The sequence below is a fragment of the Rhinopithecus bieti genome, unplaced genomic scaffold (assembly GCF_001698545.2).
Source record: "Rhinopithecus bieti isolate Rb0 unplaced genomic scaffold, ASM169854v2 scaffold_17184, whole genome shotgun sequence".
NCBI lineage: Eukaryota > Metazoa > Chordata > Mammalia > Primates > Cercopithecidae > Rhinopithecus > Rhinopithecus bieti.
The window spans coordinates 2,525,694-2,544,417 of NW_016809106.1; the positions used below are offsets into that span (position 1 = coordinate 2,525,694).

Genomic DNA, 18,724 nt, shown 5'->3' on the forward strand with positions numbered 1-18,724 from the left:
GAGGTTGTCGTGAGCAAAGATGGCACCACTGCACTCCAGCCTGGGCAACAGAGTGAGACTCTGTCCCCAATCCCGCCCCGCAAAAAAGAAAACAAAGAATCTTATATGCTGTTGAGAGGGATGTTAATTAGTACCTTTAGGGGCCAATAATTTAACACTGAAATTTTTCGATGATTGTGCAATATTTCTTCTGGGAACTTACCCTACAGAAATACTACAAAAATATAGACCAAAATCTTTACCATATAAATTGGGTAACTGTCTTTTGGAAAACAAATCACAGCCTAGCTACACAATGGTATGAAAAGATGCCCGTGTAAAGTGAAAAAAAGCATCTTGTCGAAGTCTGCATAGTATGACACCTTTATTGAGATAAATGATTCTGTGAAGGTATGTCTGGAAGCATATAACTAAAACTATTAACAGCAGTTACGTCTGGGAAATGAGACAGGGATTTCAGGTTTTATTTTGGCCATAGATACATTATTTTGATTCTAAATTCATCATTTATTTGCTAACTTAGCATTACTATTGAGTACCAAATATTTGCCAGGGAATTATTCTGGGAATACAGTAATAATTCAGTTTAAAAAAATAAAATCTTTGGAGCTTACATTCAAGTGGGAAAAAACACACAAATATAAACAAGAAAGGTAAACGATATAGTATGTTTAAAAGTACAAAAGAGAGCAGGGAGTACAAAATACAGCAGGGAGATGAGACAGGAATGCCCCAGTAGCTGCAGCTTTAGATAAGCCTCAGTGAGAATGACACTTCAGGAAAGAAATGAGGAGGCTGAAGAGCCTGAATGAAGAACATTTGAGTAGGGCAAATAGTAAGTGCAAAAGCCCTAAGGCCCGACCTGTTTTGGAGGCAGGGAGGATGGCAGGAGCGGGGTGAACATAGAGGTGATGGGGTCAGAGAAGGAAGGAAAGGGATGCTCCATGTTTTGCCCAACGTTGAAGGCTATTGTGGACTTTTGAGTGCCATGGTAATCTAGTGGAGAGTTCTGAGGGTTGGTGTGCTCTGACTTGGATCTCAAGGACATTCGGGATTCAATGTTGAAAACAAATGGAAAAAGGAAGAGAGAGCAGGGGCAGAGGCAGCAAGTTCAGGAGAAACGGCAATTAAGTAAAACAACGGGTTTACTTGTTCAGTTTTGAGACTTCTTTATGTAATCTAGATGCAAGTCATTTATCAGAAATGTTTTGCAAATATTTTCTGCCACTCTACAGCTTGTCTTCCTGTTCTCTTAATGGTACCTTTGAAAGAGAAGTTTTCAATTTTGATAAAGTACAATTTATTGATTTTTCCTTCATGGATTGTGCTTTTGATGTTGGATCTAAGAAATCTTTTTCTAACCCAAGGCTGAACACGTTTTCCTTGTCATCTTCTAGAAATTATACAGTTTTGGGGAACTATAATCCATTTTGACTTTAATCTTTGCCAGTGTTAAGATATGGATCAATTTTTAATTTTGCATCTGATGCCTAATTATTCCAGCACCATTTTTTTAAGGCCTTTGCACCTTTGTTAAAAATCAGTTGTCTACATACATGTTGGGTTATTTCTGGACTCTATTCTGTTCCATCAAACCAATGCAGAGCCAGCAGAAGGGACTGATCCCAAAAACATATGAGTGAATGAATAGGAGTACTGGGTATGAAGCTTCTCATCTTTAGGTATGTCCTAAAGAAGAGTTACTGAACAACCACAGAGAAGCAGAAAAACTCCAGCACTGTTACATATGTAAAGAAAAGTTTCAAAATGATAACAATGTAAAATGAGGCAAAAACGGGCCCCTACGTAGTGTTTACGTATGGTTGGTTTTGGAGAAGTGTGTGACTATGTAGAACTAGATTGCAGAAGGCTGAAAGAGGAATGGCGGGGGACTTACACACACCCAACAGTCACTAAGGAAGTGGCTAGGCCATCTCTCCCGGGTGAACCTTTCTCCATGTTCCCCATGGCATTTTATTCACACCTCTGTAATACAATCTTTTGCTCATGTTTCTGTTCCATTCTGAGCTTCTTGAAGGGAGGCAGCATACCTCATTCAACTATACTACTAAGTACAGTGCTAGAAACAAAACAGACATCAAAATAAAAACATTCAGGAGGAGGGGAACGTTACCTTCTTAGCCCCTTGATACATCAGTTCTCCTTATCACTCTTTGTTTGCAACAAGAGTAGCTAAGAACTGTGGAGTGGAAGGGGGAAATTAATGGTCAGTTTCTGAACTTCAGCATGCAACTTCCTTTACTGAAAAATTTCAACTTCACAGATTAAAGATGTCTATGGTTCAAACAGCATCTCCTCTATCACCTCTGCATTTAAAGTAAAATGCACTTGTTTGGGGAAAACAATCATAGGAAAATTCTGAACCTATAGACAAAGAAAATTAGAAACAGTCTGAAGCAAAAGGATCTCCTCAGGGCACTCAGAAGGAAAAAAACATCACGCAAGTCTTTCCTTTTTCTCTGGGACATATGGTCAAGTATATACAATGGATCTGACTGGTTTTACTCTAAGTATTCAGCTAACAGACAACCTATCTTGTAGCAGACATGCAGAAGTGGGCAGTAGCTTGCTATTGCACAAAATGTGGGGCCTTACTCTTCCCAGTGAGGATGACCTACAATTCAAGTTAGGGAGACAGAAGGGGAGGGATGTATCCTCTGCAACTATGCATTTAAATTTACACATAAAAGGGAGGGGCCACGGTCACATTTAACTGGAGTTATTTTTCCTTCCTATTATATTAAAACATCTGGATTATCTATACTGACTAATAATGGGTATTTCTGCAATCTTAGAGCAATCTTGCAATAATACAAAAACAAACCAAAAAACTAGACTACAACTAACATTCACTTTATTCAGTTTTGTTCTCTCAACTTAGAAGGCAACAAATGACCACATAAAAAAGGGAGCATTTCAGAATATATATACATAAAATTGGTCTGGGTACCTAAGGTGTCTGCTTTAATAGAAAACTGACACCCCCAACTAAGTGTTCTATTTAGCTTCTACAATAGTTATTCCTAGATCTTAGTCATTACATTTTTATTTAAGGTACTATGTTACTTTCATGACTACAAAATGAGGCACTCGTACAAAACAGGAATGAAAACATACATATACTGTCGTATCTTTATGTCTTATGAATGCCAAAGATATTGTCAGGGATTATTTTAAAGAAGCCCTTACTTATGATGGCTATTTTTTAAAATGGCACAGGGCAGTAACAGGCTGAAAAGAAAACACCTGGTTGAGGGGATAAATTAAGTAAATACAAGACAGCTTAACCAAGGAAGTCAGCGAATCTCCACAAATGAGGCTTTTAATAATACTTTAGTGGTTAAGACATTTTAGTTGGGTTTTTTTTTTTTTGATGGCTGAATAACATCCTAAAGGAGTATTTTAAATGTAATCTTTTAATTTTACAATGTAGAAAACTTCTCACAGTAAGTAGAGAGATCAGAGTACTCAACCCTGAAAATGAAAATAAGTAGCTAACTTGGAAAGTTTTAAAAAGTGCCAGTGTTCTTATGGCACTACATTCTCCTGCACGTGTGTTCACGCACATTTGCAAACGCAATACAATGTAGAAATGTCCAGTGTTACTGTTTTGTTTTAAAAAGTCATCAATTCAACCTAAATTAAAGAATTACACTTTTAATAGTGGCATTTTGCCAATACAGAAATGACGTATCTTGGATCAAATCATTTGAAGGAAAGTTATTCTCTATTACTTGAACAAGGGAAAGAAAATACACAAAACAAGAATCCACAATAACAGTTACATTAAATGTTGAAATAAAATTACTTTTTGTTTACATCTGGAATTGAAATGGCCCATCTTCATTGTTTCTCCAGAGAACTAAGAGGGGAAAATCACCTAAAACATGGGAAGTTTTTTTAAGGCTAGCTATACACAAACATCACATTGGCATTTTTCTTCAGTTTTCATCTCAACTATTAGTACTAAATAGTTTAAAAATCAAACATAATTTACTAATAATGAACAACTGCACACTTCATACTATGACCATTTGATAACTGGTCATGTAAAACTAATCCCAAATGCTGATTTGTCTTCTATATATAAATAGTAAAATAAAACAAAAGGTCTTCTTTCCTAGTTAACTTTCTTGAAGGCTGTTTTAACCCAATATAAAATGAAGCAAAACTATAGTATAATTCTTTTAAAAATTTGTGTGAAGGAGGGCAGCAATACTAGCATTTTCTGAACTATGGGTTTTAAATATGTAAAAGGCTCTTGGTTAACATTAATAATAAAATCTGAATACTACCCAAGCAAATATTATGCCGGAAAATGCTTTTTCTATGACAATACTTATCTCATTGAAAACAACAGGATAAAGTACAATAGAAAAACTAGGAGAGAATTCTTAAGTAAGACAATATAAATTACCTGCCAGTGAAATGGAGGGCAATGTTTTGGCCATTCATATTGTTTGTTTACAAAACATTTGATAAGATTCATTTAAAATTCTGTAGGATTAAGAATTTTTAACCTTTTGAGGTACCTGCCTAGGATCTTTCTGTTAAAACAGATATGTTCCAATGACTTTATACCAAGATCCACAAATTCTTTGAAAAATTAAAAAACAAAACAAAACCCAAAATTAATATTATCAAGTTGGCCAGGTGTGGTGGCTCACACCTGTAATCCCAGCACTTTGGGAGCCCAAGAAGGGCAGATCACTTGCAGTCAGGAGTTCCGAGACCAGCCTGGCCAACACGGTGAAACCCCATCTCTACTAAAATAACTAAAATTAGTCAGGCGTGGTGGCGTGCACCTGTAGTACCAGCTACTTGGGAGGCTGAGGCAGGAGAATCACTTGAACCTGGGAGGCAGAGTTTGCAGTGAGCCAGGATTGTGCCACTTGCACTCCAGCCTGGGCAACAGAGTAAGACTACAACTTGGGGGCAAAAAAAAAAAAAAAAAAAGTTAAAAAAAAAAACTACAAATATATCAAGTTATATGCTCAATTCAATAATAATATTTGTCTCCCAAAAAGAACAACTTAGAAATACATCATGACAGGCAGTATTATATTTTAAAATCCTCCTAATTTTTTATAGTAGGACTACATTTCTGAGTAAAGGTAGGGCTAACAAAGATCTTATTTCAAATGACAGAAAAGGCTACTCCAAAGTGCCAAAGAGTGTAACACTGAATCCTATGTCAACCATTATTTCTAATACTGATTTATTTTCCAAGTTTTGCCTAGGTTGGCCTTGAACGCACAGCCTCGCCTCCTTGTGTGCCAGGACAACCGGTCAGAGCCACTGCAGCTCCTGATACCGATGTTTTTAAAAATGTGTTCTAAAGTAACTGCTTACCACTTAGGGAAAAAATTGTTGAAGTATAAAACAGCCAGAACACATTGCTCTTTATTTTGGTAGCTTATGTTTGGCTGACTTGCATATGTTAAAAAATTCTCAGATTTTAGTCTCTGGATTTTAATACTATATGAAAATTCTTTTATAGTTCCTGAAGACCTATGCTATACACTTTCTATGAGACCTTCTAAAGTATCATTCAAAAACAAACACTACCCTTACAATATACCTTTAACATTAAACACTTAGATCATGTACCCAACCATTCTATTTTTCTAAACTTCTTACTTGAAGCTTTGGTTATGAGGGAAAACAAAGTTTGTAAGGGTTCAGTTCTCTGAGATTTTTCAGAATGTTTCCAATGAAATACATTCCTATGTTAAAAGGCCAGCTCAGCCAAGCTTCCTTCTGGAAAAATAATGAATTGGTTTTATTTGAAGTTTTATTCTGTAAACAAAAAGCTTTGGAAACTTTGGGATTTCCTGATGAAAAGCTAGGAGAAATGCACATCTAGTCCTCAGCCAATGAGGCACTAACCAGCAAGACCAGATGTTCTAACCAGTCTTCTCTAATGCTGTCAATCTAAGACCACAACCACATCTACACTTCACAAGCATCTCAGAAGTCCTAAATCCAGTAAGATGCAGTACAGTTGGTGATGTCATTTTGAAAGATTTATGACCTTGCATGACTTCTGGCCACTGCTATGGAAAAGAAAGGATGTGGGGCAGGGGGGGTGGGGGGTGGACTAATGAAAATCTTCATTTGGCCTTTTTTTCTCTTTTCTAAGTATAGACATGCCCCTAACAAGCACTGAAACCCAACTCCCAATGCTGATCACATTAGGAATATTAAATTATCAAAATTAAAAATAATTTCCTCACCTACCACAAGATACTATACAATATTACAAACACAGACACATGAAAAAAATCAGGCAGTAGAAAATGTACAACAGCTTTGGTGTTATACAAAATAACTTCCACAAACAACTAACAGTGAAGCATAAAGTTCATGTTTTCTTACCACAGACACTCCACTGCTGATTTCTACTTGTTTCCTTTAACGTTCTTGGTAAGGTCTGAATAGCCAAGAAAGAATGTACAGTTCCCTTAATGAGAGCTGCTAGGACATCATGAACTTCGCTCCACAAGGCATCACTGAAAAGTCTTGCCTGTGCACTACTGCTCTGTGGCATGTTTCCTGTCGAGATCACAGCAGGTCCAAAATAAAGTGACAACTAGATTTAATAAATTAATATACATTTTGTTTAAAGATGTACAATGCACATTCTGTTTAATCCAAGTTTTTAGGGTATCAAGGAACTTGTATTTACACATATACAAATCTCAGACAGCAGTAAAGTCAGAAGATCCAGGGAAGAACAGCAGAACCTTACACCGCTGCTCTCTGAATGCTGAGAACACAAGTCAAATACATTTAACTTAAAAACAACGCTGAGAGATCACTGGGAAAAATCTCCAAAGAGAGAAGTCCACAAAAAAGGACATGTAAAGGGGAAGGTCAAGTTGTTGAGACAACTACTTTATTCTTGGGATGACTGTGGAGGTGCTGGAGATGAGCCTTGTTTGCCAGATTTCCGTTCGTAGTTCACAAGTCGTTGACCCACAAGATACCTAGGTTGCAAAAACAAGGTGGTTACTCTCTTGTATGAACTTACAGAGTAAAACATTCATATGTCTTTTCAAATCTAACTCCTACTTAAAACCCATCAATGGTTGGGCTAGTCAAAGGGAGTCCGGAGTGAACATCTGTAAAGGCCAGCATGTCTAGCTAGGTACGGGTTTGTAGAGAGCTGCAGAAGCAGCAAAGGCAGGAAGGCCTCCAATGCTATGCAGTGGAGGACATGCTTCAGTCAGTGGTTTAGGGGGTCTCAGACAGACACGTGGAGGTCAGGAGGGATACAGTGAACTTATGCAGTGGATTTATCTGTTAAGGTTCAGATTTTATAAAACAACTTAGTGCACAAATCTAAGGAGACAGACTAAAAGCATGACCATCAGTAAAGCTAGGAAGGGGCTGGGCGCGGTGGCTCACACCTGTAATCCCAGCACGTCGCGAGGCAGAGGTGGGTGGATCACCTGAGGTCAGGAGTTTGAGACCAGCCTGACCACCATGGTGAAACCCCATCTCTACTAAAAATACAAAATTAGCTGAGTGTGGTGGCACATGCCTGTAGTCCCAGCTACTAGAGAGACTGAGGCAGGAGAACTGCTTAAACCCAGGAGGTAGAGGTTGCAGTGAACTGAGATTGTGCCACTGCACTACAGTCTGGGCGACAGAGTGTGACTCCATCTCAAAAAAAAAAAAAAAAAAAAAAAAACGGTAGGAAAGGACAAAAGTAAAACTGGAAGCTCTAGTTATAGAGAAGAAAGGAGAAACCAAAGGAGAGATTTCAGTGAAGTCAAAGGGAAGACAGCATGGCAGTGAGTGAAAGTGACAGGAAGTGGGAGAATATGGTTCAACAACAGAATGGCAAATGTTCCTAACTTATATATGTGATGAAAGGAGAAGGCAATGGCAAAGGCCAATAGGGCTGCAGAAACAAGGCAGATGTTACTGTGGTTGGAGCGACAGGGCTGGAGATCCTACTCAAGGAGACAGGCATCTCCAATGCCAGGGAAGGGCGGCAGCTGCACTGACGGCTCACTGAAGGCCTGCCTCACTTAACGTGAGCAGATGGCTTGCAGGCTGACCCCAAGAGGACAGCACCGACAAAGTTGGATGGCAACAAGCTGTAGGTGGCTGGGCACAAGTGTGAAGGGCACCCATTTGGAGGCAGAGATGCAGATCCAGTAAAAGCCCACAGAGTTGAGTTAAGGAGACTGAGGGAGAGTGAAGCCTGCACATGACAGGCTGCCAGGGAGCTTTCCTTCGTCCCTTTCCTCCAATTTATGGAGGAAATGAGACCAACAGTTCCAGGCTGCAGCACTGTTTTCAGAAAGGGAAAGTGTATGAAGCCCGGTGACAAAGGCTTAGCATGTTTTAATAAGAGCTCACTGTGGGAACTCTTACTTTTCACCAATACCTTCTCCACCTTGACTTTTATCTATTACTTTTCTGTAAATGCACAAAAGCCTAAGGAAATATTTGGGTAGTTTATGTCCAGTAGCTTAATATGTCACTTTTTAAAAAGTATGCTAATCTTATTGCATCTTTATCCATAATGTCACTGTTTTATTCCTTTTCTTTTGTCTTACCTTCTTTTCTTGAAGTTAGCTCTTCCTTACCCCACTGTTTCCCAAACAACCAGTGTTTTTTAAAACTTGGAGGATTTTGTAAATATTTTAAACAGTGAAGGTTGAGCAATATCTACTAAAATATATATAGCACTACCTGGCACACAGTGGTGACCAAATAGCAAGATACAGTAAGAATATCGTCAGCATTATAGCAATGACAAAGTAAGTAAATAAAAAGCATACAGAAACCAAGTTAAACTGAACAAGTCCAAAGAGTAACTCAGTGGCAGAGAAAGGAGACTCTGAACCCAACTCCCTCTCTTCCACCACCACTCACTCCCTCATACTCAAGCCCACCACACACACACACACACTCACTCACTCTTAGCACCTCCTACAGACCAAACACTGTGCTAAAGAGTACATATACAACAGCTGACAAGACATGCCCTCACTTAAGTCTACAGTTTTCTGCATGAAGGAATAGATGGGAAAAGAGGAAAGAGGACACTGGGCTACAGGAAAAAGCAGAAGACAAAGCATGAGAAATAAGAGGTCAATGGGAATAGATCCGTGGCAAAGGCTGAGAAGGGCAGAGTGCAGAAAGGCAGGCGCCCAGCATACAGAAAGCAGCAGGCAGGAAGTTCCCTCAGGGCATGTCTTGCTTGTCATTCTGTTTGCAGTATTTACTCCTCTGCCAAAAGTTAAGTGCTAAAAGTTGATTTTCATCATTGAAAATACCCCTTCCTCTTCTTTCAATTGACAGTCCTTTGTACTCTGACTGGCTAAGAATACTTGTATTTTTTACTGTCAGTAAATGCTCTGGAGAAGTCTTGAACGCTGTAAATTTCATTCTCAAAAATCTTACTCCTCAGAACAAATAAGGTAACTGTATAATTTGTTGTGCAAGGGGGGACAAGCACAAGTAAAAGGGGGTCGTGTTAATAATGACACAAAGGCAGCAGGTATAAACTGGGACTCTCTTGGCCGACTGAGATGGATAAACAACAAACTCACTTTCTCTGCTAGAACCCAGTGAAGCAGATGATTCAGCCTACAATTAGGACATGAAAAGTCAAATATTATCCCAGGAAGGTGTCTTCCTTGGCTTTCCTCAATCTCTTACTGAGATCAAGTGACAGAGTTTTCAATGGTTTCTTCAAAACAGAGAGTCCCACAACATTTTTGCAGTAACCCTCAAGCCTGTCTGTGCAACCTGAGAGTAACCTAGTGGCCCTGCATAAGCAAGAGGAGCTTATGCAGGGCACTGTTGGTTTCTAATGCAGGCTTCTTATTTTTATCTAAAACTATTTAATATACTGTCAGACCAAAACATCTGAAAACAGACTGAAAAACTATTTGGAATGGGCATTAAAAAATCTCTTGGCTGGGTGCAGTGGCTCACGCCTGTAATCCCAACACTTTGGGAGGCCAAGGCAGGTGCATTACGAGGTTAGGAGATCGAGACAATCGTAGCCAACATGGTGAAACCCTGTCTCTATTAAAAATACAAAAATTAGCTGAGCGTGGTGGTGCACACCTGTAATCCCAGCTCCTTGGGAGGCCAAGGCAGGAGAATCGCTTGAATCTGGGAGGCAGAGGTTGCAATGAGCCAAGATCGCACCACTGCACTCCAGCCTGGCAACAGAGCGAGACTCTGTCTCAGAAAAAAAACCACCACCACCAAAAAAAAAACTCCCTCTCCAAAACAGTTTCTCCCAGTCTTTTCCAGCTCTGTAAGTGACAACTCCATATTCCCTGTTGTTTGGGCCAACTGAGTCCTTGATTCCACTCTCCTTCACATGTCACACCATCTGTCAGCAAACCTTGCTAATCCCACCTCCAAGCATATCCAGAATCTGAGCATGTTTCCCTCCTATGATTTGTCACATCAGACACATAAATTAAGAAGTGAAAACACCTAAACAAGAGATGAAAAGAACACCAGACTTACTTGTCATTTTTAATATGTTCATAAAGGCGCTTAAACTGGCGGACCTGGAAGGACAAAATTGCCATCAATACCACCACCATCAGTAAAAATGGATAAATCCGCCGATGGACTAAGTTTTGCATTTCCGCAGTAACACCTAGAAAAACCAAAAAAGAAAAATTTTAAGTGTATGTGAAATAACAGTGACATGAAACATAAACATGTCCTTCCCCTAGGAAGAATGCACTGGGGCAGACAAGGTTTCTAAGCCCCAGGTCTGTTAACTTTCTACAATCTGTGTGGGTCATGAGCCCTTTCTGACCCCCACCTTTCTCATTTGTAAAACAAGGAGGCCAGACATGGTAGCTCACGCCTGTAATCCCAGCACTTTGGGAAGCCAAGGCGGGTGGATTGCTTGAGGTCAGGAGTTCTAGACCAGCCTGGTCAATGTGGTAAAACCCTACCAAAAAACACAAAACTAGGCAGGTGTGGTGGTGCTGCGCCTGTAGTCCCACCTACTCAGGAGGCTGGGGTGGGAGAATCGCTTGAACCTGGGAGGTGGAGGTTGCATGGAGCTGAGATCACACCACTGCACTCCAACCTGGACAACAGAGTAAGATCCTGCCTCAAAAAAAAAGAACTGGATGAGATGACTTCTCATGTTCCACAAGCAGTGGTGTCATTTATACTTTTCAACTGCGCCACAGTTTAAAGAGGCAAAACCAAAACTGTGCTTATATAATAAAAAATATCCTCAAACTTTTAGAACACACATTTATTTTTCTATATTTAACTCATGAGTTTTTTTTTTTTTTTTTTTTTTTGAGGCGGAGTCTCGCTCTGTCACCCAGGCTGGAGTACAGTGGCCGGATCTCAGCTCACTGCAAGCTCCGCCTCCCGGGTTTACGCCATTCTCCTGCCTCAGCCTCCCGAGTAGCTGGGACTACAGGCGCCTGTCACCTCGCCCGGCTAGTTTTTTGTATTTTTTTAGTAGAGACGGGGTTTCACCGTGTTAGCCAGGATGGTCTCGATCTCCTGACCTCGTGATCCGCCCGTCTCGGCCTCCCAAAGTGCTGGGATTACAGGCTTGAGCCACCGCGCCCGGCCTAACTCATGAGTTTTAATACTTCCTTAGCAGAGGGGACTGGGGGGGCTTTAAAATCAGAGCAAGTATTTCCGAGGAAATCAGAAAATTAATACCCTCAGGTGGATTATTCCAAACACAATAGTGTGCTGTGCATAAGCTAGACTTTGGGGTAAGATTCTCAATCTCTACGAACTTCAATTTCCCATTTCTAAAACAGAGTTGACAAAGCTATCCTAAGACTAACGTGTAAGAATTACATAAAGCATTTAAACAGGGCAAAACACGTACTAACATTTTCATTTGCCACTCTTTTCCCTTCCAAAGTCTCTCCAGAAAAGCTCAATAAAATTTTTAAAAATGAAAATATGAACGACTGGTTTGGAAATCCAAATTCTTAAGTCTATATACTATTAATGGGCAGAAAATAATATATGATAATTAGAATAAAAAAGAAAATAGGGCATTCCTAGTCTAGACAAAACCAGTAAATAGATTGTTCTAAAGAGTCAAAATAATTTAATTTTAATGACATAGTCAACTAATAAGCAATGGGCTGGGCGTGGTGGCTCACGCCTGTAATCCCAGCACTTTGGGAGGCCGAGGCGGGTGGATCATCTGAGGTCAGAAGTTCAAGACCAGCCTGGCCAACATGGTGAAATCCTGTCTCTACCAAAAGACAAAAATTAGCCGAGCATGGTGGCACATGCCTGTAATCCCAGCTACTCAAGAGGCTGAGGCAGGAAAATTGTTTGAACCCAGGAGGCGGAGGTTGCAGCAAGCTGAGATTGCATCACTGTACTCCAGCCTGGGCAAAAGAACGAGACTCTGTCTCTCAAAAAAAAACAAAACAAACAAACAAAAACTAATAAGCAATGGGCTTTGAAATATATTTTGCATGAAATATATATTTGCATTTTAATATGGTATTTATGATACTCAGCATAGTCACAATTCAAACCAAATAAAAGCCTTGAAGTTTCTACTTAGAAGGAACCAGGAAACGATGCAGTTTGCACACTGTGGGTCCTCAGCTTAACTGTTCCCTGTTTCCCATGCCATCCTGCAGACTGAGGGATACATTGCTTAGCCTCTCTCTATACAAACCTGTGTTTAGCAATTTTTTTTTTTAAGAGACAGGGTCTTGTCCTGTTGCCTGGGCTAGATTGGAGTGTCACAACCTGAGGTTAGCCCTGAATTCCTGGGTTCAAGCAATCCTCCTGCCTCAGCCTCCAGAGCAGCTGAGATTACAGGTGTGTGCCACCACTCCCAGATAATTTATTTATTTGTTTTTTTAGAGGTTGGGTCTCACCATGTTGCTCAGGTTGGTCTTGAATTCCTGGCCTCAAGCAACCTCTCACCTCGGCCTCCCAAGCAGCTACTGCACATGGCTAATATCTTTACTGGCTAAGAAGCAATGAGACTGTTAGAAGTCAAACCAGTGGCAAAAGGTAAAGAAGGGCACACACACAAAGGGCTTCCAAGGGGCTGGAAAAGTTCTATTTCTTGACCTAGTAAGGTAACATACAAGTATACATGTTATACAGCAAGTTTGGTTGTGTGTTTTTTTAAGCTCTTCTCTCATGGTTAAAGGGAGGAGGGTGGCATTTCTGGCAGATGGATAAGACAAATGAAAATGTGGAGACAGCCATGGAGATAAGAGGACATGCTGTGTTTGATAAGAGGCCATTCCATGGTTGTTTAATCAAAACTATCAAAACTCAGAGTATATGACATGGAGTAAGGCAAGGAGTGAGGTCAAACTGAAGTCCACATCAAAGCAAGAGGAGAAGCCTTGCAAACTATGCCAGAAGGTTGGACTGTATTAAAGGCCACAGAGGAACCAATGAAAAAATGTTCACCAAAGAGGCACAGTGAAATTCATTCTTTTGAAAGGTCATTGTGCCCAATGTGGAGAAGGAATTAGTGGTGACAGGTTTAAGGCTGGGAAACCAGATAGGAAGGTGCCAAAGTTAGGGTAGGAGATGAATGACTCAACAGAAGTCAGGAGCAAAGGCTCCAGAGACGAGAGACCAGATTCTTCAGGGAAAAATGGGACACTTGGAGACCAGAGGGACATGGAGGACAGAATAAGGTGACATGGATAGCCTTCAAGGTTTCTGACTTACGCAATTTGTTGGATGATAATGTTTGTTGCTGAGAGATGGAATTCTGGAGAAGAAAAAGATTTGGAAAGGAAAAGTCTCTGCTTCTAATTTTGAAAATATGCTGGGTTTAAGGAGCTATGAGGATTCTTCAATACACAATAAGACAGTGTATTTCCAAGTATAAACATGTTGCACATTAGCATCTCCTCTTTGGGTCTCCTTTTATGCCAAAGAGTGTTTAAAAATTAAATATAACAACACTGTTACTTAATTTTACATGATCACAGCACTTCTAGTCAGAAGAAGACAACTTGAAGGAAATCTGATCCTGCCTACTTTGTACAGCATGTAAATTTCAAATCTTATCTTCTGGTAGAGAAACGAACTGTATCAAAGAGCTTTATGACCCTCTAATCTTACCCATAGTAGTCAAATCTAAGAAAAGTGGTATTTTGAAATCATTGTTTTAGCTGGATTCATGTTTACAAATAAAGCATATGGAGTGAGCCATCCTCTTTACTAGGGGTGAAAAGAATGTCCAATGTTAGTAAAAGTGCTCCTTCAAAGCTCCACAACCAGCATTACGTACCTAGTAAAGGAACAACACCAGAGGCTATGACATAAGGTACACACAGGGAAAGCAACAGCACAGAGATCACTGGAGCTGCCAGTCTACGAACAATATAGTGAAGGTCAATGTTCCGGATGCCATTTGCATAAACCTGAAATATTATAAAAAACAATTAGAACAAAGATACAAGACAAATTCCTTCAAGTTAATAGAGCAATCTCCACACAACTGAATCTGCCAACCCAAAAATAGTCAAACTGGTTACTTTTAAGTCAAGGCAAATTCTGGTATACCAACATAAGCACAGTGCCCACGAGTTTCTGAGGAAATGTATTTACCCACTAACACTCTGCAATTAGCTCTGCTAAGTGATGAAATAAGACACTGATCTAGAATAATTTATACTCTACTTGCACTATACAATACCAGATGACATTCAGTGGTATTCATTCAAGACCACATTACCTGAAGTAACTTCATACACCTTATGTAAGACACATGTAATACGTAATATTGTGTTATTATACAATATTGCATTCATTTTATCTGAGTATGATGAGAAAATACTGAAGCAGGAAACATTGCTGAAGTTTGCATAAATCAAATTTTAACAAATCAAAAGGTATTTAAAAATTTAGTATGAAAGAATTCTATAGTGAATATAAAAAAAGCAAGTCCAAGAATTGCTAGAATATTTCCATCATCTTATCCAGAAAACTCTACAAGAGTAATGCAGAGGAAAGAATGGATGGAAATGGGAAAACCTTGGGAACAGAAAATTTAGATGGAGTGCAGACAGAAACAAGGCAGAAGGCTGTTATTTTCTTCTCCTCTTGCCTCCCCAGCAGCACTTAAACCTCTCTTAGCTGTGACTGAATGTAGCATAACTCAAATCCATCACCTCAGAATTTGAATGGCAAACATGCTTAACCTTTTAAAGGCATGCTTCCATTCCCAAAGACACCTAGTTAACCCAAATACATTTTAATCAATGAAGCAAAACATCCCAGTGTTTCTCAACCATTCCCAACTATTTTACTTAAATTTATACAGACACACACACACATGCAAGAGAAAACAATAACAGAACAAATTATTTAGAAGATCAATGATGTTCCACAGCCTCCAGTATGAATAAACCTTATCTCCACGCTCCTTTTTCAAGGGCCAGAGTCTAACCTGGCCACTCTAGAGTGTACTGGCCTGCACTCTGATCCCGAAAGCATTTGAAGCCAGAAGCCCCCAATCCATCACACTCCTAGTGGACTTCAGAATTAGCTCATACTTTAGACACACACACAAACACACTGCAATTTGCTGGCTCCGCAATCCCCCACTCCTAAGAATCAAAATCTTGAAATATAGGTACTTTTTGAAAAGATTTTCTTGAGCATGCTTGGCTAACTACTGTCTTTACTTCTCCTACATCAAAAAGAGGTGTACTTTACTGCTACAGAACTGTTATGTCTTATTTATGTGGCACTGGCCTAAGGATAAGAGGGGTCCCCACAAGTACATCTGCTAGATAACTAAAGCGTAAAGAAGTAGCAAAATCTGTTATGTTGGCCATTTTGGATAGAAATTTTCCTTAAATGAAGTACCATACTTCCTAGTCTGATTATCGGAGTGCTAAAGCACAGTCTACCTTTTCCAAGGTATTGCCACAACAATCAAATTATCTGGCAGTTCTGTAACACAATAACAGTCTTAGGTACTATAGCTAGATCAAGCCAAAACAGCTTTCCTTTTGTAATCTGCTTTTTCCTCTGCCTTTACTACCTCGAGCAATAACCTTTCCCCCACTCCAGAATCTACTATAGGCTTAGATACATTCACATCAAACTTCACCAGAAAAAAAGCACATACTTTCATTCTGTCTCCACTATCAACAGGGTTCTAGAGTAAGCTACTGGTTAACCTTCAGATAAAGGATGTCTTAAATGTGGTTGATGAAAATTCATGGGAATATAGAAGACCACAATATGCCACCCTAAAAATATGTCTCTTTGGCATAGGGATTGTTTTGAGCTGAACGCAACTGAGAAAGGGTAGATGTAGGAAAACTTTCTGTCCTTCCTCTATTGCCTAGAAGCAGAATATAAATGTATAAAGACAAAAGGTAGCCCACCCTACCTACCTCCACCAGGGAGGACAAAGAGTGCCCACTGAAGAGAGTTTTGGGCCTTTCTGGGCCTCTAGATGGCACCAGAGGAATCTACACTGCCAAGCTTTACTAAGGAGCAGCATAGCATCTGCCATTTGTTTGCTCCCCCCCATTTGCCACCCCTAGAGAGTCAAAGTTCTTTTCATCTTGTCACTTCTCTAAACATTTATTATTCTTTGTTGAAGATCAGCTGGAATTCAAAGCTACCTCTTTGAAATTACTCATTCCCTGGGTATCTCCATGTATATATGAAATACGTACTTTAATAAACTTTTGTTTTTCTGTTCTTAGTCTTTTATTAAAACGTTCCAATTTAACTAAAAAAACAAAACAAAACAAAACAAAACAAGGGCTGAGAAAAAAATTATTTTCCTCCCATACAGTGGTAAAACTAAACTGCCGTCTTAAAAAAAAAAAAAAAAAAAAATTATATATGCCCATCAAACAAAACGTAGAAAACTCAGCAAGTAAGAAAGATAAGAAATAAGTTATAGCCGCCAAACATAAACACAACCAATTCCAGAATGTCTTTCTCTGAAAACTGATCTTGCTTACCTGTTCAATTACAGTTTTCAGCCACCACTGAGGACCCATCAATGTTATAGCTGCAATGATTTTGGCATGCAGGACTCCAAGTGCCCAGTCCTAGGGAATTAAAACCATTTAACAGATTTCTGTTGTTTTTTAACAATAAACACAGCAGAAAGGCTGTATAATTTTCTTACATTATTTCACATCAAAATAGAAGTTCTACAGGATTGGTAACAATTTTACAAGACTAACATGTACTGAAAACCCAGAGAATTCTTTTCTTCAACAGCTCAAATTCAATGTTTCCACCAAAATCATTCTTCTATCTTTTAAAATCTATATTGTTTTCCCAAGAGTTAGAAAAGTCTGGACACTAATGGAGATCTCAAAAGCAAATAAAATAAATGCCAAGATTTTATTTCAAACCATCTTTAGGCTATTTCATTGGTTTCAACTGAGCTTATTTATGTCAAATTAAGACTGTAGAGCAAAGTTTGGCCTAAGAAACCATTCTAAAGGCTCACAGATAGCTTCTAGTTTGAAGCATTTGTGGTTCTACCAGGGAACTGTTACTAGGTTACTCCTCATGGTGCAAGGGACTCTTGGCCTGCCTACCCTTCAACTCTCCACCGGGCAGTCAGAGAGATGACTACCTCCTCCCTCCCCACAACCCCATCCCCACCACCACCAAGTATCTCTTTAAATGCAAATCAGATCATGAATGTAACTTCCCTCCTTAACAACCCTAAAGTCCTTAGCAAGACACACAAAACCCTTTATAACCTGGTCTCTACCTAGCTTATATATATATATATATATATATATAAGCTAGGTAGAGACCAGGTTATAAAGGGTTTTGTGTGTCTTGCTAAGGACTTTAGGGTTGTTAAGGAGGGAAGTTACATTCATGATCTGATTTGCATTTAAAGAGATACTTGGTGGTGGTGGGGATGGGGGTTGTGGGGAGGGAGGAGGTAGTCATCTCTCTGACTGCCCGGTGGAGAGTTGAAGGGTAGGCAGGCCAAGAGTCCCTTGCACCATGAGGAGTAACCTAGTAACAGTTCCCTGGTAGAACCACAAATGCTTCAAACTAGAAGCTATCTGTGAGCCTTTAGAATGGTTTCTTAGGCCAAACTTTGCTCTACAGTCTTAATTTGACATAAATAAGCTCAGTTGAAACCAATGAAATAGCCTAAAGATGGTTTGAAATAAAATCTTGGCATTTATTTTATTTGCTTTTTGAGATCTCCATTAGTGTCCAGACTTTTTCTAACTCTTGGGAAAACAATATAGATTTTTAAAAGATAGAAGAATGATTTTTGGTGGAAACATTGAATTTGAGCTGTTGAAGAAAAAGAATTCTCTGGGTTTTCAGTACATGTTAGTCTTGTAAAATTGTTACCAATCCTGTAGAACTTCTATTTTGATGTGAAATAATGTAAGAAAATTATACAGCCTTTCTGCTGTGTTTATTGTTAAAAAACAACAGAAATCTGTTAAATGGTTTTTAATTCCCTAGGACTGGGCACTTGGAGTCCTGCATGCCAAAATCATTGCAGCTATAACATTGATGGGTCCTCAGTGGTGGCTGAAAACTGTAATTGAACAGGTAAGCAAGATCAGTTTTCAGAGAAAGACATTCTGGAATTGGTTGTGTTTATGTTTGGCGGCTATAACTTATTTCTTATCTTTCTTACTTGCTGAGTTTTCTACGTTTTGTTTGATGGGCATATATAATTTTTTTTTTTTTTTTTTTT

The 18,724-nt window shown here is 39.3% G+C and overlaps 1 protein-coding gene across 1 annotated transcript in view; it reads right to left on the minus strand.

Annotated features, from left to right (window-relative positions):
* Positions 1-5,242: 5,242 nt before the first annotated feature.
* MARCHF6 (membrane associated ring-CH-type finger 6) overlaps positions 5,243-18,724 on the minus strand; it is an 87,293-nt gene continuing 73,811 nt past the window's right edge. Inside the window, exons 23-26 of the mRNA XM_017888564.1 lie at positions 16,992-17,081; positions 14,291-14,423; positions 10,531-10,666; positions 5,243-7,010 (exon numbers count right to left, since the gene is read on the minus strand). Of these exons, the coding sequence (XP_017744053.1) occupies positions 6,920-7,010; positions 10,531-10,666; positions 14,291-14,423; positions 16,992-17,081 (450 nt within the window). The 3' untranslated portion in view covers positions 5,243-6,919. The remainder of the gene's footprint in view (positions 7,011-10,530; positions 10,667-14,290; positions 14,424-16,991; positions 17,082-18,724) is intronic.